The following is a 27,325-nucleotide window of genomic DNA, read 5'->3' on the forward strand; positions in this document are numbered from 1 at the left end:
TGAGCCCTGAGGAGAACAGAGAGCTGCTAAAGGAAAAAAACCCACCAAACTTGCCAAACTACAACAGCACAACAGCAGTATGAGCTGTTGGGTTTTTTGTTTCCACTGTATGCAGAAAATAAATAGTTGACAATGCAGAAGTAACTTCTGCAATGCCCAATTTCAGTCAGGTTACCTCCTGCCTGCCTTTTGATTTTATTTCTACATGACATGTACACGGCATTTTCAGCCTCAGTAACCTGCAGTTCCACTTTCTGCCCTCATTCCTGTAGCTAGGTCTGGGACAAAGCATGTCAGTCTGTGGTTATGCTGACAAAATCATCTGTAGACTCTGATCACAGTTGTTTTGAAAGAGTTATTTTAACCTGGATTGGTATGCTGGTTTACAGCACAGCTCCACAAATAATAGTGTCAGCAAAGCTGAGCACAACTGCCCTGCCAGACAAAGTCAGAAATGAGAGGCTGAGTTTAAGGCCAGCACTGTAGCAGGAGCCCCATCCTGCTGAACCATGGCCCCCACATCTTCAAATTGCCCCATCCACCACAGGAAAACAGGCTGTGTTACAAATGGCCCAACAAGCACTAAAGGGCTCAGTGACAGATGGGGCAATGGCATCACCAATGGGGCTGGGACAGCACAGTCCAGCAGGTGACCTCCTCTGAGCTGTTCACACTTTTGTTGCACCTGGACAGCCGTGGCAGTTTGTAACATCTGCTGTTAGAAGGATGAGTTTTACCCCTCACCTTTAGATGACTGACAGCAGGACTTGATTTTCTTGTCACAGATGGGCTGGCTAGCAAGGATCTCTTGAAATTCCTACCACAGCATCCAATTTCTTTAGTCTCTCTGCTGCCTGTTGTGGAGCATTTTGAGGCTTCATCTCTGGAATTCCTGAAGCATTAGCATCTTTGTGGCCACACCCTCAGCGACCACGAGAAACCTCCCTGCACATCAATGATGCAACTGTTCTGTGCCTCCACCCTGCTTCAAAAATATTGCAGCTAAACACTGCAACTGTGTTCGTGCATCTGACCCCCAAAACCAACCAGCAGCACACAAGACCATCTACATTCACCTTTCCATACAAAGCCCAGAGATGAAAGTTGTTAAATCTTCACTTCAGAGCAATGTATTAATTCCCATGAAACAGGGTGCAAAACTGCAATGCCTGAGTTCAGTGTTCCAGCAGTCCAAGCCACATTTTGCAGATGGCAAAGTGCAAATGAGTCACAGAACCACAGAATGGTTTGGTTGGAAGAAACATTAAAAGATCATGCAGTTCCAATCCCCTTTCTATGGCTGCAGGGACACCTTCCACCAGACCAGACTGCACAAAGTCCCATCCAGCCAGGCCTTGAGACACTGCTGCAAAGCATCAAACTGCTGCTGCTATAAACAACAGACTGAATCAAGGATCAGGAATCAAACCTAAATCTTCAACATAACAGCAAGACAAAACGCTGGGCAAAATGGCCCAAAGACTTCTGTTCAGGGTTTACCCTGCAGTGTACAAAAGCAGATTTTAGCCATGCAAAGCTTTCAAAGATATTCATATGCAGACCTCTGAGTTCCTGTCACCTAGTGTGAGAAATAAGTGGAATCAGAACCACACTGAGACACTCTAAGAATGAAACACAGCAGGGGAAGGGGACTGACCCAACTGCTGAGAAAAAGAGGTCAAAATACCCATACACCCTACATTTGCTTATACAGCTGACAGAAGGCACTGAGGTTTGCATGGAACCAAACAGAGGGAAGAAGGAAAGGCAAAAGGATCTGCACAGATCCTCATAGCTCAAGTACCTTGTGGGAAGCAGAGGCTGCAAAGCTTCCTGCAATCAGTAAATCACTACTCAAGGTTATCAGACTTGTAGACTGACAGAGGAGAGGAAGCACATGAGCTTTCCTTGGCCATAGCATCTAGCTCATCATAGGCAACAAGGTAATATTTCAACTGCAAATCAGTTGGCAAAACAACACACAATGTTTGTAGAAAGGCTACAGCTAAATTCAGACTACTGAGTCAAATACTCCTCAGTTAGACTCATTCCTAAGGGAAAAGAAAAACCTTCCTCTGCTTCTGACCAAGAGACATATCCAAACCCAAACTCAGACACGCTGATCTAATTCAGAATGGCAGAGTGCCTTCTGCTGCAGCTACTGAGTCCTGCCCTCAACCCAAGTCTGGTTTCTCTCTCTTGTTTACTATGCTTTCGTAAAAAGATGAGATAAAGTGCTGCAAATAGGCTCGATGGCTTCCGCTGTTGGTTGAGGGTGGGGCTCCCACCCATAGGATTTGCTAAGAGACACAGAACTTGAACCACAGAGCAAGGCAGTTTTAGCACTTTCTTCCTCCCTTCAGCTTCACCCCATTTTTAAAAAGCATTTCTCACAGCATGGAAGAAAAAGGTATTAAAATTCTGGGTCACATGCACAGAAGGAGTTGTCATCTTGCCAGTGGGGCAGTGTCAAAGAGCTGCTGCTGTGTCCTACAGAAATATGAAAAGGGGCTGGAGAATACACAGCTGAGGGAAGAGAGATCTCCATCAGCATCCTTTTCTCTATTTGCAGCTCTGGAGAGTTTCTCATTCAGGACACAGAACTGATCACACTTCAGAATTCTTGATACCATACCTGGTCAATGACCTTGGATTAAGGCTAAAATATGAGTGTCAAGTTAAAGACAGGAAAAGAAGCCACAACTGGTAAATCATGAGTATTCAAATCCCAAAATACATAAACTCAGAAAATTAAAAATTAAGACTGTCATAAAAAAGTAAATGTAAATATGTTTATGAAGGTAAGAAACACTTCTTTGGCATTCAAACAAATGCAGCTTGCCCTTCAGTGACACCCTTCAGTGAGAATGTTGCTGTGACTGAAGGATTATGAGTGTTCCTAGTCCCAAACAGAGGAAAGACTGGAGAAAGGCTCCTTCCCTTTGCCAGCACTGCCAAAGCACAGCATCACTGATACAGAACTGCAGCTTGTAGCAGCACTGCCCAGCTATTCCAGTCCACAGGGACACACACAGAAAAAGTGCAGCCAAATGAAGTCCCTGTTAGCAGATTGCTTGGTGAGCCCAGGCTGCTGGGGCAGCCAGAGCTGAGGTCCTGCCTCCCTGACACCCTGCCTCAGAGAGCCAGCCCTCCTCCTGGCTCAGCATCCTGAACCTGCACAGCTCAGGCAGCTGTTCTGCCCAGGAAGAGCCATGTCCAGCTCCCTGCACTGGGCTTGCCTGGCTGCAGAAGCACACAGGCAGGGAGAACTGTGGTACCCTGCCTCAGCTCTCTCACCATGGAGACACCCCCAGCTGAGCTGCTCCCAACACCTGCAGCAGGCCCTGCTCCAGAAACCACTTTCAGCGAGGCTGTCAGTAACTTTAGTACAGCAATATCCCACTGACAATGCTGCTGAAGTTTAAGGTTTTCATTAACTGTGTGAAAAGCCTAAAGGTTTGTCACAGTAAACATGAAATTACTGGCAGAAAGGACAAAGATTTTTCCGAGGCCCAACACTGAGTTAATTTAAAATCTAACATATGTGCAATTTCTCAGAAAGTTCATCCTCTTTAGAAGCAAAATGGAAATTGTCACCCATGGTAACAGTTATCAGATCTGTGGATGACTATGGCTATGGCTTTGTGTCAAAAAACATTTACAGAAAATACAAACAATGTATAATCTGCTCCATCCATCGCCATTAACTCTTGGCATTCAAAAGGCACTACTAAAATCCTGAAATAAAAAAGGCAAAGCTTCATTACAATCAGGATTATACCACCTCCAAACTGGAAAGGAAAAGGGACACAAGGAACTTCTACCAGGAACCCTGTGATCCATGCATTTGTGGACCAGACTTCATGCCTGTGCCTTGCATGGATAATTGGCCTTTGCAAACTCTTCTGAAAATTTTCCAGAGTGCCCAGGGTGAGAAAGGCATGGGGTCACAAAAAGGAGAGACCACTCCCAGACAACAAGTAAGAATGAAGCTAAGACAAGTGTGGGAACACAAAGGGAAAAAACTGCATTGCCTATCAGACTTTATTCCCCAGAACCATCACGTTTCTCTTGCAACTGGCAGAGTTAAATCTTCTATCATGACAGGGATCAAGGACCAAATGCAGCCTATCAAACACCTGAGCATGGTCTTCCTTCTACAGCTTCAGAAGGGGCAAACAGCACATTTCCATCCTAACATAATGAACTTTATTACTCATATTTTATTAATTACAGATCATATAAATGCATGGAAAACACTTTCAGACAGATATCTAAAAATACAAGCAAAGCAGATGCAGTTATTAGTCCTCTCAGTCCTCAGCTTAAATGTACAGACAGCCTTCTACACACAAAGCCTGAAGGCTTTGAAATTGTGCTTTAAGAAAAATTATCTTAGTCAAATAAACAGCAAATAGCTCCTTGGAGACAAGTTATAGGTACACAATCAAATTAAAATAAAACCAGCTACAGATTTCTGTGCAACACACCAGAAATAGAAAAAAAACGTAGAGGACAGCTTCAAGTGTCCTCTACTTTTTTTAAAATTTATTTTACAATACTTGTTTAGTGTTCCAGTCTTATTCTCAGAACATGACACTGAGTATATTAAAGTCTAGCTGCAGCTTTATTTATTTAGTTCCACATATATGTTTTTAACTCCTTGCCCTAATCAAAATTACAGTTCCAGCTTAAAAGCATGACAGAGAAGCAGCTGCCAATGTGCAGAACAGCAGAGATAAAATGGCAGCGAAGTGAAAATTTGTATTTTTGCTTTACTACTATAAATAGATTCCATAAAACTGCAGGAATGTCACTACAAAGATCTGGTATGTAAAGTGGTGAGAGAATGATGGGAACACATTACGTAGCAGGAAGAAATATTTCAGGGTGTTAAAGCAATGGGTTTAGCTGCAGCTCTAATAGAACACTCCACAACCTTGAAATGTCGGCTGTGTAGCTAACCTGCAACAACTCCAAGTCAGTAAAACTCCACCCAGGCATAGCAGTTCATCTATCCTGGCCCTTATGTAGAAGACAAAATACATCTGAGGTATGAAGAATTGCCCATTAGGTCACCAGCACAATGGCAGCTGTACTGCACCTGTAGGTTACAGCCATGTTCCAACAGCTCCCTGCCTCTCCTTTCTCTGACAAACACAGAAAGATGCTCCTACTTCCCAATTAACAGTTAAACAATTTATAAAACCTTTTTTTGCCTTTTTTTTTTATTTCTGACATTTTGTATGTTCTACTGTAGCTATCATTTTCAAGTATTTAATTTTTTTTTTCTAAACTGAGAAGTGGTTAGACTATCAGGTAAAGGCTAAAGCAGAAACAACATTTTTAGCTACCCTATACAAACACAAGTGTGGATGTATGGCCAAATCTTAGGGTTGACATGTTGAAGTCTAGACACATGATTTAACCTTACAAACTCACCTGTGGCAAGCAGTTTGCTTCCCAAATAAGTATCTCAAAGATTCTTAGGTTTTTGTGATGGTAGCTGTGCTGGACACAAAAGAGCAGCAGCTACAAGCTTTGTCTAGATGATGATCAACACTGATATGCCAAAGCATAACCTGTGTTCTGTACTCTTAAATCACCAGCTGTCTCCAGTAAATAGCAATTTCTTCAAAAATCATTCTAAGCAATGTCTCACAGACTCCCAAAAAAGCAAATATTGCATTTTAGTTTTCTAACAAATATTATCTTTTGTCCACTAACCCTATTGCTAATAAAAAATGTAGCAAGTGATATGAAAGGCCTAATGAGAGGATAATCATTAGACTGCCTGCTGTAATTACAGTAATTTCTAATCATGTGCCATGTTGGAATTGAACCATGGCACGCTCCCCTCATGGAGTCTGAGGAGAAAATAAACTCTTGTACTCTGCAATAAGCTGGACCATCCAGCAGGCTGTACATCCCAGCAGAGACTGCACCCGAGTGTTGGAAGCACAGACCCAGGGCAAGGAAACACCTCAGCACCTGTTAAAGCCCTCCCATCAGAACCTCCAAGCACAAGCACAAACTCCATCCCCTTTGGATCTGCCCACAGCCACGTGTTCTGCATCCCAGAACACAAACATACAGAGGGGTTGGATGTGGGCACAAAAACTGGCAAAGATCAGATACACTGAAGTGAAAAAGAAGCTCCTGGAAATTCTCAGCCTGTACAGCAGCCTCCTTCTAGCTTGCAGTGCAGGCAGTGCCCTTTTCAAAGCATGCCTGTGTCATTTTTCAGACTCACACAGCACCACTACAGAGAAACACAAGGCACATTCCCAGAAATTATCTACTTCTGCTTTGCCTGCTTGGATAGATGTGATGGTCAAAACAGCTTTCCTGCAGGATTGTGCCATATGACAACCTTGCATTCTTGCCTGTGTTTAGTGCTTGCAGCCAGAAGCCAAAGACCACAATCCTGATGGATAAAACAAATGGCATGTGAAGCTTTAAATCTTGCAAAAGAGAAAAAAGAGCCACATATTTTGCATAACAGAGTATTGCTACATTTGCCAAATGTCTTTCCCCTAAAAATTTTTGCTGTTTTAGTTGAAGATACTTTCCACATAACTTTCTACTCAGATGTGCACTAGCTACTGTTTTAAACACTGTCTCCAAGAGTGAAAAATGGGGTGTTTGATATTCCCCCCAAAAACCTTCCAATAGCCATAACCTTTAAATTCGATGCTAAAAAATGACAGCATCTGACTGTTTTTCTACAGCACAACAGAGTTCAAAGAGTTGAGCACAGACAGCAGATTTTGTATAACTTGCATTTTATGAAGACAAGAAGATGAAAATCATCTCTGCATAGCTACAAAAAAATGCAAATAGCAAAAAGGCTTGTCTATTTGCACTGTTAGAAAATAGGCCAAAACCTGAATAAACATAAAAATCCAGCTCTCCTTTTTTCAAGATACTGTCATTCTAACTGTGATCACAGATATGTCAGCTGCAGGTGAAGACTTGTTTCCCACCATTTTTCTAAGGGCAATTGAGAATTTTAATCTTGAACTAATGAATCCTGCTACTAGTAAAAGGTTACACAAAGTGGAAACAGAAAGCAAGAAGAATTAGCGAAGCACAAAATGCAATTATTTTGAATCCTCTTTCACTGCCTGTAAATGCTTTATTTCTTACTACAATACACTAATCTTTCAGTGGAGCAAAGCCCCACTGTAGGTGGCTGGTGGGTTGGGAAGGTTAAGTGAGATTAAGTGTACTTGGTAAAAAAATGTTGAAACATTTGCCTTTCCACTCTACCATATAAACAAAATTCCACATGGGACAAAGTAAGCAATTCATAGTTCTGTTATGAACAAGCACAGCAGGAGTAGCATGACTCTCACTCTCACTTAAGGGTGACACAAATGTGTCATCTCCCACTCCTCATATTTACAGTGTCCAAAAACCTTGTGTTGATGGAAGCCTGCAATGAAATTCTCTTTTAGGGCACCAATTTGCAGAATAAATCTTATGTGGGGTTTAGATTCAGTCAGGAGAACCAGAGGTACCAATGGGAGTTTGCACAGTACCACAGCTTGTAATGTAAAACAAAACCTTTCACTTCTGCCACACTTGGCTCAGGGATTTTTCCATGGCTGTTTGCCTCAAGATATACAGGAACTGATCTGTAGCACAGGCTAATCCAAAGGAACACAGAGGAAAGCACAGTAAGACCAAAAGAGAAACCAAGTTGATGCTGAGGAAGTGACATCCCCACTCTGGATGTGAAGGTGAATTGGAGGTGTGGTGCCAGACAAGCTGCAGTCTGCTCCCATGGGCTGAATGCATATTAGCTCTAGGCAGACTATTTTCCATTTTACTTTCATTCCAATTTAATCCAGCTCTCAAACTTCATTTTATGGTGCAAAGCAAGGCACAGCAGGCAGGTGCAATCAGGGGCTTCACTTCAAAAACACATTCCTGATACAAGCTGTAATGCAGACAGAACTGCAACCATCACAGTTCTCTCAAGAGTGTTAAGACTCTCCAGATGGAAAATAAAGGAAAGAAAAGAAGCCAACCAGCATCTGACATGGAAAGAGCACTCCAGCTCTTTTAGTTCAGCATCAAAGCATCCTCTGGATTCCAGGTTTTATACTTTTGTTGAATCATCATGAAGGACAGTGTGGGGCTTGGTTCCTGGCTAACAAACTCAGGAGAGACACACAAGTCCAGCACAGCCATGTCTAGTAGCACATGATGGCAGAACAAGATTAAGTACCTCAGTATTTTCACAGACAAGAGGTACAGGCCAGACAGAAGAAAGGAAGAAAGAATACAGGATACTTGCATATTCCCAGCAGTAAAAAAAGTCTATTCTGGAACTCCTAAAAGTAGATGTAGAGCTGTCATGGTGCTGAGATGCCTTCTGGAGGAACATAGTCCCTAGTCACCCTCTGTACTTCTCAGGTTAAAAATGGGATTTTTTTTCTTTATGTATCACAATTTAACTCACATCTGATCTTCTCTTCAAAAACTGCCCAGGCACATTACATTTTAAACATTTCCCTATGTGTGGTTATTTCCAGCTGGCAGGTATGGGTAAATGATACCACTACTTGGGAGAAACTAATTTCAAATCATGTTTAGAACAGATGTGTTAGAGGAGGTTTTCTCCACTGCAGAAAGGACCTTTTAATGTGTTGCCAGTATTTTCACAAAGCGTTTTTCTTTGGTCCGTCACAAAATTCACATGTAAGAGATATAAATGAAGCAATGAAGGGCACCAATCTGCAAAGACTAGTAATTTACACTATGTTTTAAATAAATTTAAGACTCACTATTTATTCTGGATGCCTTATTTGAATTACTTGCAAGGGCTTCATTTTCAAAAGGCCTGGAAAACAGACCCCTCTCAGGAATCACAAGTTTGGCCAGGCACACTTTGAAGAAAGCCAGTACTGAACATAAGTTAATAAAGTATTTGCATACATATCCATCTAAAGCAGGACACCACAAAGAAGTCAGGAACACCTTCTTCTGAGAAGCATTAGTAAAAAGGCAGCCAATTGGCACACCAGTCTTTCATCCAAAAGCAAGTAAGTGTATTCTGTAGAAGCTTGTATACAAGCTACTCAGATTAAAAAAGAGACAACAGGTATGATATATCCAGACAGCACAATCTTTTCTTTTTGCTTTGGTAACACAATTTTAAGCAGAGGTCCCAGAAACCTCTTAAAGGACATTACTGTCATCCTGCAATCCACTCCAGCTGACAGAGTGCTGCTGACAGGTTCATTCAGACAGAGCTGACAGACTAACCTCCAGCCCTCAGCAAAGTCTAAGTCACAGCACTGTGTCATATTACAGTGTGCACCTCAGAAACAGAAGAAATGAGAAAATCCTCATTACTACACCATCTTCAAGTAAAGCTTCTAAAACAGGGCAGCAGGAAAGAAGAAAGAAGAAAATACATATCTGATCTACTGAATTTTACTACAGCTGTTGCGTGAAACTGAGAGGACCTCAAAAATAACACATTTGCTGTGTGGTCTTGCTTCAATTTGTTACCTCTAAGTCATCTAGTTCAGAGGTACCAAAGCATGACAAAACTTATTTGTCACCTTTTTTGCATTTCTGGGGGAAGGAGGGGAGCAAAACAGAAAAATACCTTCTCCAACGCTAATCTGACACTGAAAGCTTGGCTTTAGGGTAGATCCTGTTTACCCAGAAAAATACATGTTCTCTGCCTGCACAGATTTTTGCCTTTGCCTGCAAGAAGGGCAATGACTGATGCCCATAGGGCTCATTCTAGCTGTTTTCTAGCTACAAACATAAAAGAGGGTGCCTTGTTGGTTGACATCTCATACACCATGCCTGGTTTTGGTCAGTTTATGGAATATGTACACACAAAGTTACAAGTGCCTCAGAGATCTGGGGAGCTACCACACTGTAAAAACAGAAACTGCAGAGGCAGGAAGCCTGTAAAAAGTGATTACTAGCATGGGTCAAGTATCTAAGGCACTTCTAACATAGTATGTTCTCCAGAAGACTGTGCACTGAGATGAAACACAAGCCTCATTTTGCAGTACAGTTACACTTGCAGCCATTGCTCTCCTCCTCAGAATCGGAGGTGGCACCAACACTTGACAAGGACCAGGCTGGGTGGGACAGAGTGGGGCTCCTACAGAAGATGTTTTCTATGCAGAAGCAGAGAACCTGACCTTTTGAATCATATGGGAACCATTCCCCACCAAAAAACATGCAGAAAACCAGCAGGGCAAAGAATGAAGTGGTACTTACGCGGCATGATCCCTTGGCTCACCAACTCCTCCCGCGTGCGTCGCTGCTGGAGCTTCAACTGCAGCACTGCACAGCAGAGAGAGGGGAGAGAAGGAAACCCATCAGTGCAAGGAACAGCTGAGGAGACATTTTCAAATGCATCTTGTTTTGTTCTCTGGATGCCAAGGCACTGGTGTGCAGCAGAAGGGAAAGACCCCCCGTCCTGCCCTGCCCTGCTGCAATTGCAGAAGTGGCCCCCAGCAGTCAGGTTTCCGTAGGCTGCTGCAGCCAGGGGCAGAGGAAGTTGCGCAGGGTCTTGGCAGGGTGATAAAAATCCACAAAGCCAGGCCTGTTTCTCAGTTCTTTCTAGAGCACCAACTGCTTTCCAAACCATTAATATTAAAAAACAAACAAAGAGAAACACCAGCTGACAGTCCTCCAATAAACACGGAGTGACACCCCAGCTGCTAATGACTCCTGAAAACTCTAATTACTATGTGCAGATTAAACGATATGTCAAAATTGTTGGTCGTTACTCTAAATTACAAGGCTGATTTCCTTCCTCAGCTCAGAAATTCACCTTCAGAAATGTCTCCTAAAAGTGAAATACCATGGACACATATAGAAGTGTCCTTTCACTACAAAAGGAATCCCCTTATCACTAGAATTTTTCCTATTTATTTTAGCATAACAGAACATATTCATGACCTGTGTGAAATGCAATTAGCTGGGGGCTTTTTTTAGCGCAAATCCCCAGAATAGTAATAATTTCAACATTTAGATTACAACAGGAGCTTCCCTTTAAACTATACAATCAAAGCAACATTCTAGATTGTTCTTACAGTCAAAGACACATTCCATATGAAAGAAGCCTTTCAAAACTGAAGAAAAAATTCATGCGAATGCGACACACATCTCAAAATAGGACAACTTGAGTATCACCGAATCCCATTTGCAATCAAGCCCAAACTCCTAAGCATGCTCACCGTAAAGTATTATAAAATGAATGGCAATGCATCTCATCTCCCCTGTTCTAGTTTGAATTTCTCTTATGGCTTTTTTATAGTCCACATAATGAAAGCCCACACGAATGTTGTGAAACCACTACAGAGCAAAACTGCTCCACAGCAATCTCATCATTACCCTTATGTCTCCTTTCTTAACTACTTTGTTTGTCCAGTACATTAATTTCATACATTATATCCAAATTTGTATTGTATACTCCCTAAAGTAGAGATCAAAAAATTTAAGAAGATGCCACTTTGTCTACTTACAGACATCACCACATTTTACCTGTTTCTTTCAACCTCCTATCTGCAGTTTGTATTTCACTAAGATACATCTTCCAATATGGGTTCTGGTCTTCATATGTATAAAAAATAGACCCATCTCTTCCTTTCTATGGTTGTTTCCATAGGACCTAATCACCCTCACTTAAATCACATTTAATTTTCTTCTTGGATTTTTCTGGCTTCCACATCCATTGACTCTTGATGTACCTTTCTCTGAAACTCTATATGACAGTGAGAGGAATACCTCCTACCAGTGGAAATACCTCTGTGCACACAGAGTGCAAACAAGTTACCTCTCTTCTGTTTCTCAAGACAAACTATGATTTCTTAATATATGCATCCTGGGCAGGAAACTACTTTCTTTTAGTACATGGAAGTGAGAGAAGGGAGGAGGATGTACAGAGCACCATGGTAATTCTGTGTGGGATCAGCCAAAAGCCAGAAGGAGGAGGAGGGAACAGAGAGGGGAAGGAACAGGCCCTTCATTTGGCTGTGAAACTGCAAACAGAAGTGGTAGTTCCAGACTCTTCCTCCCACCCAGCATGAGATCGCACTTCAACTTCTGTGCTAGTGTGAGGGCTAGCACAGCTCACAGGCAGCCTGCTCACAGAGCTTCTCATTTGCTGGACTCCTTTTGAGGTTATCAAAACTCAAATCTTGATCTAACACCTGGCACTTGATCTAACACCTTGCTGAGAGAGAGGCAGTGTCAAACCTCTCACTCTCCCCATCACCTCTCATGTTCGCCTGACTGTCCTGGTGGCTGGACTCACGGACAGAGACCACAGCCCAGCCAAAACAGGCACCAGGTTTTGAATAAGTGAGTTGAAGAGGATGACCACAAAGCCAGGAGCTGTAGTGGAAGAACCAGGAGCCCTGGTATTTGCCAGCACTGAAGGTAGGAGTTGGACTTCACCCTTCCAACAGCACACTGCCACTAAGTGATTTCTGCCCCATTAGGAGCAGCCTATTGAATCTCTCTGCATGGCATTACTTCCCCTACTGAGCCCATATATCCATCCCCTAAATTAGCACATCTTACTAAATGTATACAGGCAAGGCACAAACCTACAGCAGCAGGCCCATCTCCCCAGCAGATAATCTCATTATTACTCATGCCTTCTGTTTACACACCTAGTAACGTATGTTAGCTCTTTCTGCCACTCACTCGCTACAACCACCAACCTTTCCTCACATTTCTAACCACACCTACTGTTTCCCCTTCACCTCCCAGCCAGGGATTTCCAACTAAAATCTCCCCACACAGGTGTGCCTGGCATTTCTTGCTCCTGGATGCACATCTGTACTGTCACCCATATTAATGTGCATTTTGCTCAACTGTCGCAGTTTGCCTAAATGATCTAAACTTTTTTTTTATTTATGTCACAATTTATTCCTTCACTAGTATTTGTTCTGTCCACACTGTTACAGCCTCTTGCATCTGTTTCCAGACTACACCGGGTTAAGCTACACCAGAAATACTTTTCTGCTTTCTATGATTATAACCAGTTCTTAATCAAATTAAGAAGTATTTCATTAAATTCAAATATAATTCTTGAAACCAAAGTACACCATGCTATTAAGTTAAAGATGTTATAAAAGTCTGTTGCATCTAGACAAAACTCTTAGCAACCACATTTCACTTATCCAAATGACAGAATCACATTTGAGCAGACCTGTTTTCACAAACTGAAAACCTGATCAGTGTGATTATACTGCTATTCTTATACCACCTACATTCTTGATCAAATTTTCCATTGTTTTTTTCCTGGAACTGACAGCAGATGAGCCACTCTTTACTCACGCACCCTTTGTCAGCAATGATGCAAAACGTTATCACTCTTTTGCTCTTCTGAAGTCTCCCTGCTGTTCCCAGATTTATTAAAAACGACTCTCAGTCAGACTGCTAGAGACCTCATCAAATGACTTAAAATTCCCCTCCTGACTGCAGCCTCCCTTGCAAATTTTCTAAAGACATCTTATTTCCTTATTAGTTACCATTTTTCTCTACCAATTATATGCACCTTTTATTTTTAAACCCTATGTCCCTTCACAGCAAGACACTAGCAACTGTCAAGAGAACTAAACTGAAGAACAAGGGAAAAAAGTAATTTTCAGGACTCTTTTTATAAGCACTAAGTAATTCCTGGGGTTTATGAATGTATATACATACATATTAAGCACAAGTTATCATCAGCCATAAAGTCCTTTTTTTCCCAATACAGCTTACTTTTTGGCAGGGAGGAGGGCAAAAAGGATTATTTCAGTTCACTCCTAAATACATTTTGGCTTAACTAAGTACTTGGAGTTCCCAATGCCATTTCATATATTTAGGAGATCACCTGTTTACATGTTCAAGTGTGTGAATCCTATATATAGATTAACAGATGTCCCAAGCACCAGTCCAAGGCTGTTGTACATGGAGCTCAGCCAAAGGTCTAGAATGACCAGAGAAATTCAAAGCTACTCTAGGACAGAATGAAGTGTAAGTCTTTCAGTCACTAATGGACAATGTTCTCTTTCCTTTATCCCTGTACTTAACCTGTAAATTAATTTTCAAATTAAGAATAAATGAGGTCATACAAAGAGCAGTGTATAACTGCTGGCTAGAAAATAAGTTCCAAACTGGTGCCCTTCTACTATATGCAATATTTTGTGGGATTTGTATCCTTGTCAGATTTTCCCACTCAAAGGTGGGCATAACTTATTTCACAAGTATGAAATGTTCCCAATTAAATTTTGAACAATGTTTTCATATCACTAGTGGACCATTCCAAGAATTAGTAAAACATTCCAGAGAAATCTGGGAGCTAAGACAGAGGAGCACTGCCAGCAGTTTAAGAAGGGTAGAGGAGAGCTGCACTGGTGGGAGATGTATTAAATGACAAATAATATTGTGATACAGCTACAACCAACAGAGTCACCCTATTAGTAAATACAGCATGTCATGATTATTTTGTGTTCATCCTAGCACAAAACTTTCCCAACAAGGAACCCCCAGGCATATTCCAGGACCAGCTACTCACAGCTGGTGGCAGCTCAGATTTAACAGTATATAATTAATATAAAGAGCTTGCACCCTTTTCAGGACAGCTCCAACTCTGGTGGTAGTTCAGGGGTGCATCAGTAGTAAGCAGAAGCAAGAACAAATATCTATGATGAGCTAAGTTGTTTTTTGCAGCTCATTACCTAAATCTGGAGCAGCTTGCCTGCCCTTCTATTTCTAAACCACATTGAATTTAGTAGTGTGACTAGAACTACTGCAGAAACTAGACTGCAGATTCTACATCTCAGAATTTCAACAGAGAAAAATAAAATTAAAATCTCTTTTCAAAGACTGTCTCACATACCAGGACAGGTTTGTGACAAGAAATTAATAAAATACTCTGTATTTCCTGTTTTTTAAAAAGTAGCAAGAAGAGGAGCACGGCTGTGAACTGCAGCTTGTGGTGAGACCTTGTGCACGTTATAGCGAACACAGACTCACTACCAAAGGGACTCTGTGCTCACATTTCTGCAAAACCTTTCCTGCCAGGAATCCCAAGTGATACTTAAGGTCACCCAACCAAGGTAATGATTAAGCACAGCCATATGGAGGATTACAACTGGGACAGCATGAGCAGCAGTGCAGATCAGGAAGGAAGGAAGGCTGCTGGAGCCAAAAGAAACCCTATAGAGGGACTGAAGGAGGCAGAACTCCCAGGAATTCGGGCTGGGATGCTCAAATGGGAAGTGCAAGACACAAACTGTGTATTAACAAGAAAGGCTGTATGCTCACAGACATGATTTATCAATTTTGTGAATTCATTGAAAGCAGTCTGCCTGATAGAAGAATTCATCCTTGCAACCCAATAAATAAAGCATGTAATTAGGTAGCAAAAGTACTGAAGAACAAGTGAAATTAGCCCAACTTCATTATCTAAGTCGAGGAAAGTGCAAGCCTAAGTAAAGACGATAAAAAGCAATTTAATGCTCATTTATTTGTACATTGTTCAGCACCTCTGGAGAGCCCATTCTGAAAGCACTGAGTGGCTACAGCGTCCTCCTAACTCACAAGGAAGCACTAATACAGCACAAGCTGCAATAAGAACTTGCCACTTAGTTCAACACCTCTACCTTTCTGTAGTGTCAAAGGAATTTCAGGAGAATTTTCACAGGCCTAGCACTGAGCAGGTCTGACCAGGTTTACTTTGTGAGGGTCAGAGACTGTGGACTAAGGAGATGTGCCTCTAGGCCACCATCTCGGCCCACACATGCTTTCCAGTTTTTCAGTCCAGTTTGTATAACACCATATGCAAGCAGCTTAATTATAATATGCAACAATAAAAGACAAATCTGATGACACAGAGTATTTGCTGACCAAAACTGGCACAGCTGTTTGTGCAGAACTGGGGCCTCTACCTCAAATATCACAGTGCCATGTAACCACTGCTCTGATGGATGAAGTCACCTTTCCACTTACCACTCAGTCAGCAGCCCTTCCAATTACACTAAGAAGAGAATTTTTTCCTACTTTCTGATTAAATAGTCACATTTGACCAGAAGCAAATGCCAAATTCAGCTTTTGAATATACAGCACACCAGCTGTTGTTTTCTGTGGAAGCTATATCCTACTGAATTCAGTCCCTTGGAGATGTGGCAAGAAAACCTTTTCCTCACACCAAAAAATGGTCTCTGAGCACTTTTCAGCTGTGCCAGCTTACAAAACAAATGTTGACTTGCATTAGATTTTTTCATGCTTCAACAGGAAGCCAGATTAGATTCACGAGCAAGGGCAGCATCTGTAAAACTCCAGTTGCAACACCTTTCTGAGCAGAAGCAGCAGCCAAGGGCTGTTTGTGTACCAAATTACGTGTAGCATCCACAAGAAGGTGTAAGAAAAAACAGCTGTGATAGTTTGTGATCAGTGAGTGCGAATACAATGGTCAAAATTAATTTTCAATCTTAAATTACTGAAGTAGATTACTTTTTCTGTTTTAGAGCTGCATTTTTCTGGTGCTGTTGACAACATACCCTGCACCACACAGAACGTGCTAGAATGGGGGTTACCAACAAAGAACAGCAAACTTTTGGGGCCTTTTTTAAAGGCAATTTTCTGAGCCTAACAGCATTTTAATCCACTAAATCCATTTTATTCCCCACTGCTGATGGGGAATACATGCTGGCTTTGCATTTAAGCAGACTGTGCAGTTAACAGAGAAGCATTTAAGTGAAGCAGACTGTAAATGACACCCAAACTGCAGGGATTATATGACAGTTTGCTACCCTGGGAAGGGGATGCCAAAAATTCATGTCCCTCTGTGGGGTGAAGGAGAAGCAGCAGACACACTGTTGATCCTCACAATTTGCAAGCATCCACTGTTGTTGGGAGCAGCAGCCATAAGGTTCTGTTCATCTCAATGCATTTTAAAGAATAGCTTGAAGCAAGTCTACACAAAGGGAAAATTAAGCAGAAGTTTATTCCTTTACTGTTTGAGACTATCTCACATTCCACTATGTCTTTTCTCTACTGAAGCAGCAAGGGCTGCTATTAAAATGCAGGCAGCTTCCTCTGCTCTTCCTTAGCAACCATGCTAGGGAGAAAATGGAGTTTGGAAGGGTAAAGAACAGAGAGAAAATTTGGTTTGGTCTCTTCAACTATTACAACCTTTCACACTAGAGGCAAAAGCCACTTATTTATATTCATGCTGTGGTCTTCCCTCTGTGAGAAGCAGGACTGGGACCACTCTCCCTGCACCCACAGAGGAGGTCTGTGAAGCAGATCCTGAACAGGAAGCAAAACTGGGATTAGGAGCAGTTCCATACTGCAGGTTCTGAGAGTGATGAAAGTGCATTTTTTTGAAGAAATCAGCACATCCAGCTGCAACATGCTGAGATGGAAAGGTGTCTTGGACCAGTTTGGGGAACACTGCATCACAGGCAGTTCTTGTACAGAGGACTTGAACCTTTTTTCATGACCACCTCTTATTTCTTATCCTCTTAGGAAGCTCTTAGGAAGCATTGAACATTTGTACAGATGAGAACTTGAGAATGATTCTGCCTGAGGTAGACCTAAACCCTCTATGAAGTGATTCTTAAAACACAGAAAAGTTTCTTCAGCTCCAAAGCAACAACTTCCAAAATACATCACAGTGGATGTGCTAGCAATAATCCAAGGATGCAATGGAAGCCACATCACACCAGAGTTGGTCTTAACTATCCAGAACTTATAAAAGCCTTCAGGCTCTCAAATGCCCAGCAGCTTTAAAAAGCAGCTGAAAAGTACAGGAAAAAAAGAATGACTGGTCAATTAAGAACACTAAAAGACAAGGAAAAGAGAAAATGAACTGACTGTCACTCTCAGAACAAGAAGGACTTGTTTCTTGATAAAATCACACTCTTCAAAGCTTTTACAGGTCAAAATATTGGGTCATATAAAGTCATTAACATGGCATGCAGCTTACACATGCCTGTTGATGGTCTAGATGAGCAAATTCCAGAAGACTGGTTTTGGCTAAAAACAAAAAAAAAACAGGTTCAGGGCAGTATTTCTTTATTGTTGGGAGGATGCCACTGGAAGCGAAATATGAAATGGGAAAAATGTAAAAAGATGTTTTCAAAGGATGATGGAATACTGTATTATCTTTTAATGAGTCAACGTTATGAGGCATTAAGTAGTTCTCTTAGTGGAGACAAATACAGATTCTTTGATACAGCTAATTTAGCAGAATCAAAAATCCCAACCTACAGAGGAAAGTGGTCCCTAAAGAATATGAAATCAGAAGCACACAGTCAAAAGTAAAAGGATCTATTTCCATTCTCATATTAGCACAAGGTGGCTGGCTCACACAGAGCACAGAATAACAAGCTACTTCAGCAGGCCATTTTTGAGGCTTAATATCAAATTTGATAAATGTAGACATCACATAAATGTTAATTAAAAACTGTACTTAGAAGATAAAACCAACATTCACAGCAATTTTAATTTTGTTAGGACACAGCACTATAAATCAAACAAAATCAGTAGCACCATCCAACTACCAACCTATAATATGATCTAAGATCCAGACAGGACAGAACAGATACTCCAAGGCTCAAGTCAGCATTGGCTTTGTGGCAAAATGTACAGATCCTAAAGGAAGAATCAGTTCATAGCCTGAGAAGTTTACTTGGTTACTTCTGAGATCTGGTCTCAATATTGCACACAATTGAATGTGCTTATTTCACAGGAGCTACTCATGTATATGACTCCAAATAAATGCAAACTTGATTATTACCATGAAAGTTGTGCTGAATTTTGCTGGATTATTTTCATGTTTATTTAAAATTAAGACTAGCAGTTGCCCTGTACTTTACAGTATTTGCCTTTACCTTCTTCCTTCATGACTTAACTCCTGCCACTTCCATTACACATTTAAGATTTAGGGGAAGTTAATGCCATTTTATTCACTGCTACTTTTAATGCAATGCCAGTTTTGGCTTCTTTGATTCTAAAATTTTAAAACCAGACACGTTTGCTTCTATTAGTACAGAAGTGTTTCTACTGAACACACAGAGGCCCACTCTTAACCATAAAGTCTTGGTACACCTATAACCCATCTCAGCACTTGCTGAAACTGTTACAATACTACTTTAAGAAATTCAGCTGAAATACATGTAACATGGTATATTTAGTAAGATATGCAACATGTAAAAATGCACAACAAGCTTGTCAACAGGAAAAGTTGCTTTGCTTTCTGTGCAGGGTACTGATTCTTATAAAATCATTTTGTCTCAGTAGTACTGGCTAAGTGAAAACTAGGCATGTGAGTAACTAGGCACATATCCATATCCATGGAATCTGGCTACCATGCATGATCCAACAAGATGACCTGTAACAAAATACCTAGGTGGAAAGGTCTACCTAAAATTGACCCTGGTATCATAATACAGTAAATATTAACTGTAATCAGTACTTGTTGATGCCATCTGTATATCCATTGTTACTATTTAGAGCTGGAAGAGAATTCTTGAGGAGGGAAAAACACAGAGAAATTCCCACTTCCCTGGGTAAACTTGAGTCACAGTGTATAGTGATTTGTATTTTTCCATGAAATAATGAACAAGGAGGAACTAACATTGCCCTTAACCAGCTTGCAAAGAAAACTCTAGAAATTCTCCCAGATAATTTAATATGACATGGCAGATGGGGATAAATGAAGAAAAAAGAAGGAATGGGTAGATGTATCCTGACAATTAGATCTACAGCTGTCTACTAAGGTGACAGTACAAAAGGCGAGCTACACAAGGGAAACTACTTTAAATTTTTTTTCTTGGAAAGATAGGGGTATCTCTGCCTAAAAGAAGAAAAAGCTTCAATAATTTCATTTTTCATAAAGATGATACATGAGAGTTGTTTATATTTTTCCCAACAACTATACAGAATTTAAAAATCAAATGTTTTGAGGTACGTCAGAATCTGAACAATTTTTCATTGTATTTACAACTCTGAGTTCAAGGGATGTGTTTTTGTGGGTTTCTTATAAAGCAGAAAGAAAATCAAGCACTGAGACAGTGCCCAGACACATCCATAAAACACATGATTGATTAGATATGTTTATAACACTAAAACTGATTAGCAAATCTTTCCATGCCCCTTGCAGCAAAGGAGACATGGTCAAACACCTTTCCTTCAAAATTCACCTCCCATACTTGAATTTCTACTCCAGCAGAGTGCTCCAGTGCACAAACAGCCTCACAGATCAAGGTCACAAACTTCCTCAAACATTTCTGAGAGACTGGGTTTGGCCCAGTGATTCAGCCTTCCTTCTGCCACAGGGCACCCTCTACAGATAGAGGCTGAAAGTTCCCTTCACAGGAATCATCTAATGGTCAAGACACCACAGAATGTCTGTGGCAAAATTTCTGCTGGGACACCTCGACATATGAGCTGTGTTTTGGGGTTTTCCACTAAAACATGGAATGATTCTGTATTTCCAAGACCATTTCGGATTTTTAACCACCTAAAGATCTTTGGTTTACTGAAACCAAATGCAAATGAGAGCCAATGTGTTTTACCACAAGTAGTAGAAAAAAATACTTAGAAGTTTATAAATTTAAATATAAAACCAGCAGTTCTTAAAAGTAATAATTAACTAGTTATAGAGGGAACTCAGAAAGCTGGGGCTTATAATTTTACATCAGCTAGCTCGAGCATCTCTCTGCTTCAGCTGGTTCACTGTGCTGACAGTTACTTCGTGGGACATGAAACAGAAGTGGTTTTGTCCAAGGTGCCTATTACATGCACAAGGAAGACTCAGAGCATTCCCTATCTAGTCAGCATTCCTTTCACCAGCTTCTATCCAAGCCCCAGCATTCTCTCTTAGCAAGAATTTCAGGTGGATACTACAAGGAATCACCATATTTCTTTAACTCATGGTAGCTAAAAACATCTTTGCTGTTTTCTCAAAGACTGCAAAGAACACTGGCCACAGTCATGGCATGTGAGGCTCAAATAAAGATCCTGGCCTCTGCACTCCAACAGTCTGACACCTTCTTTATTGTTTAAGTACAAATTCTATTAGAATTCTGATGCTACTTGTGAAAAAGGTTGCAAGATTCAGCTGTGCCCATCATATCATTCTACCTTAGAAATCAGTTCCTCCACAGGAGCCCAGCGTGGAAGCTGAGCCCCAGAATCTGCATTACACATAAAAAGCACATCAAAGTCCCTCAGAATCTTTTCACTGATGATACAATCTATCTACAGTTTTTTACCTCCTTTCTCAATGGATATTTTCTTTCTTTCAAAAAAACTTTGGACTACACATCTCCAGGACTGACAATTGTGGTTTTTGTCATGAGGGAAGATCCATAGCACTGAACAATTTGAGCTATGAGGCTTAATGTGCTATCATAGCTATAAATATTTAAATAATACAATTCTGTGTAACAGATCAATCAGCAAACCAAAAAAACCCAGCAGTCCAGAATGGCCTGCGTGACCACTGACTTCAGACTGGTGGACAAATTCTGCAGATGTTTAAAATGTTACTGCTGGCTCAGTCCCCTGCTGAAGGGCACAGAGGGGACTGCCAGCAGCAGCAGATCACACACACTTCAAGATTCTCTCCAACTGGTAATGGAGGTGGGCTTTCACTCACATCCCGCACAAAAGCAGGGGAAGGGCAGCCACGTTTCCCTTCTGTGGCTCCCTCCAGCACTGAGGCAGGGAGGTGGCTGCAGGGGACAGCGTTTGCAGCTGTAGTTAAAATTCACTGTCACATGTCAGTCCTGAAGATACAATCCTCTGCATTGCCTGCAGCCAATGTGACAGATATTATTAGCAGCAGTAAAAGAGTCTCTCAGAGAGACACAAAGGTATGGTTAGTTTAGCATCTACTTCTAAAATGTCTTCTTCTTCTGAAAAGGGAGAATTTCCCATCAGAGTGTGAAAAGGGGCTGCAAGCAGCCTCAGAAGGACCTTCACACCTAAGTGTAACACAGAAAGAGGCATGAATGCTTAGGAAGGGTGCAAGTGACTAAAAAGAACACCCCCCAAAATAAGAAGCAGAACACACAACAGTTTGCAGGGACAGGTTACATGTTGCTTGCAATACTGATCAGATCATGCAACGGGAGCTTCTGGCTGCCAGCAGTGCAGTGAGATTTGCAGAGGTGAGGAACCAAAGATCATTCCTACTGCCACATTCCACTCCTACAAAAACACAGCTGTAGTCTCCATGCACTTACTGCTGGAGAGACATGGAGCAGCAGGAAGCCACAGAAACTCCACATAGACAATGTCAAAACTTCTCTCTGGGTCATGGAAGGATCTCTTCCTTCCATCACCCAGATAGCATCACTCAGCTCTGTCCCCAGCAACCCAGCTGGGCAGCACAATGTTTGTGCCTGACAAGTGTTTCAGTGAGGAAGGTTAACAAAAAGATGTTAAATGTGTCAGCTGGTACAGCAGTTGTTATGGGAAATATCCCCAGAATGGTGACAGGCCTTTGAGCTGCCTCTGGGGACAGAGACCACAGAACAAGGTCTTTATAAGCATGATTGCAACAGACGATTCCTGTCCCTGTGACGGAGAAAAGTCCATCATAGGCACTTCCACTCAAAACTCTCAAAAAGCTATATTTTTACAAAAGTTTTTCTCTACAGCTGTTTATTTCTGAAAGCCAGTTTTAAAATAAGCTTGTCAAGAAACCACCAATTTTCACAGTCAATTTTGCTAAGAATTTATGTCCCAAAGCAATATATCCTCTTCGTTATCATCAACTTCTTTCACATTTCTTGTTAGCTGCATCAGGCCAATATCACTTTAGATGGCAAAACTGCAGGCTGGAAAGTTCAAACCTTTGTTCACTTGAAAGAATGATTATATTGCTGATTATATTATTTGCACAATGAACTCTGACAGAAGATCACCTGCACATTTCTTCTACCCATATCATCCCTCCTAAATACACTGATGAGCAAAAAAATTTTGCAGTTCTTCTCAGCAACCACCATATTTCAGCTACTGCAGGTCTGCTCTTAGTTTGGAGAGTTACCAGGTTACTAAATATTACATAGTGCCAGGGAAAAACATTGTATCTACTTTACTATCCCAAGTAAAAGAAAGAAACTATGAATTTTGCTCCATGTTAATGCCTTTGGGCAGATGATGCATCCTGCAAGGAGGAGGAGCCTCCTGCAAGAAGAAGCAGCACAATTTGCCCCACAGGCTCACTACACGTTTTAATTGGATAAGCGTAAGCCACATCAAGAGTCGTATCCATTTTCTACATAGGTTGCAGAGGTTCTTGCCAAAAAATGTGCTGCTTCTACATTTTGGATTAAAATTTATAGATGCAGCAGGTGACAAAATCAGTAATTCAATGCTCAGAAAAGACAGGAGATATGGGAGTTGGGGCACGAAATGAAAGATCTGAGCGGGCACTTATTTTTGGTGTAGATGTTCACTAAGTTGTTGATCAATGACTTGCAGGTGTGACCGCACGATGAAAAATCAGAGGTGACCACTGACAGATCTCGTGGATGGTAAAATTACCAAGATAAGATTTACACAGGCAGCCTGAGATGGATCAAAAAGCAGAAGGAAAACCACTCCTGTCACTGACCCTCATCTTCGCGCAAGGACTCCTAAGTTTTTTTCTGGATGCAAAGAAAGCAGTTTGAGTTTCAGTATCATGGTTCCATTTTCAAAAAAAGCAGCTGCTTTTCAACATCTCCCAAGAAATCTAAGCATCAGTCATTTGCTGTTTAAAAGTATAAATAGAGATGTTTTCTTGAAAAAAGAAACAACAGATAATTATGAAAAAAAATCAAAAATCTGAAAGCCACTCAAGTGTTTTCAAGCTTTATTAATATGTGTTCCAGTTGCTGGGATTATCAGTACCTCAGCATCACTGCCACTGAATGTGAAGCTCAGTTCCACTGTGAAGAAAATTCAGTTGACAGGGCAGGAAAGTACTTACTGGAAATTTTACTTGGTATCATTACCAGTTCAAAGCATTGCCTGCATAAATGCTACTGACAGCTGTACTCATCACACCACACCCAGTTTCTACTCTTTTTTGTTTTCTGCATGTGTTGAGTCCTTCCATCTCCTTACTCTTGCAGGTCCAAGTCTGCAACTCTTTCCTTTTAGTATTACTTTGCACTGCAAAAAGCACTGTAATAGCCATTTTTGACAAATTAAGGAGATCACAGTGTGGTAAACAAGTTAGCCTCTGTCCCTCTCCTCCTCCTCTTCCCATTCCCAGCATGAAAATAGCTAGGGCTAAAGCAACAGCTGGGGATCATTACACTGACAGGAATAGTTTAGTAAACTGCAAGAGGGGAAAACATGTCATATCCAAAAAAATCAAAAACACATTAGAGCATCAGGACTGAAAAAACATGTGAATTCAGCTCCAGGGATAATGCTATGACTCTTCTTTCACTGATAACAACTGACTTACAAAAACCCTGGTCATTCAGTGTTAACCCTTTCCCCAAGCTTCCCATTCATGTCACAGAGTTAATAAATACCCTGAGACACCTCTAGTCCTCACAGCCAAGTGAGGCACACTGCCTGTTAAACAAAAATAAATTTAAATTGAGTCAACTTCAAGCCACTTCACATAAATATATCATTATCTTACCTTCACTGCACCTCTTACTTTTAAGCATAGTCACAGGCTGTGGCTGCAGCAAGAGGATACAGGGAGTCTGGTGTGCCTCTGGATCTGCCATAAGAAGTGCCAGAGCAGATCAGCTCCCCGTACATTCAACACATTTTCTGTGTTTTAATGTGTCAGAGCACTATTTGCATAAATAATTCCAAACAGTGGGATGCATTAGGCCGTAATTCAGAAAGGCATCTGTGTGTTTTGTGACTGGTTTCTGACACTGCTTATCCATGAATTTGCTTTGCTCACACACATCCCCACAGCAACTTCAGGTCCACTCTGAAGCAGGAAGACACAGATCACCCTTTACAGAAAAATGTCACCCTGCATTCCTGTGAGATGCCTTGGGTGCAGGGGCTGCCCTCTTGCTGGGGATTTCCTTGGGACTGAGAGCTTCCAAGTCTACTCATGCAGGTTTCCTGAGCCCTCCTGCATGAGGTGGGGCCAGGGCCAGCTGGACCTTCAGGTGCTGCAGGTGTAATGACAACAAAGTCTAGATTACTCCTGAAGAAAGTTAAATGCTAACAAGCACTTGCACGACTCTTGATCTCTTCAAAGTACTGAACAGATATTAATAGTTTAATCAAAGGCTAAGCTAACTCAAATTACCTCCCATTTGCTGTGGACCAAGAATGTGCACACAGTTTGTGCAGATCAGATGGCATGCAGGAACTTGTTCCTGTGTCTGGGCCCTGAGATACAAATCTTGGAAAAAGACAGGTGAGTTTCAGTGTCAGGCCCCGAGTCACACTGAATGTTTGTGAAGGGAGGACTTGCCAAAAAAAAGAAAAAAAAGAAAGGAAAAAAAAAAAAAGAAGAAAAAAAAAAGTATTTAGTTTAAGAGCATGTAGCACAGAGGTACAGAGATGTAGTACAGAAGTGGAAAAGCTGGAATTTAGTTTTGGAAGTACTTAATTCTAAGCTAAACTCATGTGAATGCTAATTGGGTTTTGAGTAGCTTTTTGCAATTCCCTCTTCACATCTCTCATGAGGGGCTACCACACTGTTGTGTTAACTGATCCAGGAACTGCAAACTGGGCTCTAGTATTTGAAGACTAAATCACTCCAAGGCATTCTTGAATAGAAAACATGTTTATGGATTCCTGAATTCTAGGAATTTTGCAAATAACTGCCCTAACACATACTTTGAAAAATACAAGCTTAAGTTCTTTGACTTCTGCATGTCAAATCCATTTCTGTGGAGAAAGGATCACCAGTTCCCAAACTTCAATGTCAAGTCCTAATTAAAAAAAAAGAAATAAATCAGATTTAGGAGACATCTGTTTTCCAGAAATCAGGAAGCAAGATGTAGTCTATTCCAGATAGCTGCTTCTCATGAGAATCATTAAGAGAATAGATGAGCATTGTCACTGTTGGTATAGACAGCCCCTATTTGTCCAGTTTTATTAAGAGTCAGGCACAGAAATGCATGCTTTTTCTGTCTTGGTGACAATGAAACTAAGCTGTCCCATTTTTAGGGAGACCAAAAACTAAAGCACAACAGTCATCAGTCTCAGCTCAATGCTAATTCTGGACTTCCATAAGGGTTTACACATGGATGCATCTGTTCCTCTGCTGCCATAAGAATTGGCTCTGCAAAATACAGTGCATGCTACAGAATAAATACAACAGGCATCCCAAGACTGCAGGAGACTTGAATGGAGCAGCAGCAAACCTAAAGTGTTATTATTTCCTTCATCTGACAGGAAAGAAGCTGGCATCTATTTCTCTTTCCTAACCTTCATTTGGTAGCTGGTGGAAAGCAGCTTTCCTTATCACATGTGCCATTAGAGCATCATGAATCAGCCATGGGGTAGACTGATGGTTTTGCTGGACTTTGCAGAGTCAACAAAGATTTTCCAATAACCAGAATTATACAAGATTTCAATGGCCTTAATTCACTTCAACTTGAGACAGCAACAAACCTTTTTATATTGATTAAAGTAAGACAGTATTGCTTTTTCCTTGTTATCCCACGGTACAGCTTGTGATACTTAGTGACTGGATGAAAGATGTATCCTGGTACATCCAAATGCACAGTGCTCACCTTCTGTGAAGGCCAATGCTTGCAAACAGAGAGCAGATGCAAGTTCTGGCTTTTTTTAAATTTTGGGTTGTTTTTTTCCTCTGAAGATTGATGTGCTGTAGCTCTGTGTCTCCAAAGCAGATAAAGAAATCTGGGAACACTGCCTATACTAATGGATTTATAACTCCTGAACTTGAATTTGAGGACTTGGACTTCAGTTTTCTTTTCCTTCTCCATAGTACTTCAACAAAGAATATTCCAATGAAAACATGCACAAAAATAGTAATATTTTTAAAAATTAACAACAAGCTAGCTCTTGATAGATGTTAAATAGGCTTGGTAGGGGAAGTGACAATTGAGGGCAGACACCTAACAGGTTTGTCTGGCAGCTCCAGCAGGCCTAGACTACATACCAGAGAAAAACCCTCTAAATGCAACTGCTAAAATCCTCTTCCACACACTGGCCATCTTTGTACAACAAACATGGCCTTATTCTATCTGGATTATTGTCCTCAACACCTACCCCTCCTTTATCTTGCTTTGCTGTGCAAAATGTCAGAAAGTTATTTTCCCCTCCTTTCAGATGACATTACTCGCTCTTAAAATCAGTCATCACCTTATTCTGAGGC

The 27,325-nt window shown here is 41.1% G+C and overlaps 1 protein-coding gene across 2 annotated transcripts in view; it reads right to left on the reverse strand.

The window, feature by feature from the left end:
- The window catches only part of MRTFA (myocardin related transcription factor A), an 86,088-nt gene that overhangs the window by 19,858 nt on the left and 38,905 nt on the right, over positions 1-27,325 (reverse strand). For both annotated transcript variants that reach the window (XM_058805765.1, XM_058805766.1), the window contains one exon: positions 10,258-10,323. In XM_058805765.1, coding sequence (XP_058661748.1) covers positions 10,258-10,323 — 66 coding nt within the window. The remainder of the gene's footprint in view (positions 1-10,257; positions 10,324-27,325) is intronic.

This window comes from Ammospiza caudacuta, chromosome 5 (genome assembly GCF_027887145.1).
Source record: "Ammospiza caudacuta isolate bAmmCau1 chromosome 5, bAmmCau1.pri, whole genome shotgun sequence".
Classification (NCBI taxonomy): domain Eukaryota; kingdom Metazoa; phylum Chordata; class Aves; order Passeriformes; family Passerellidae; genus Ammospiza; species Ammospiza caudacuta.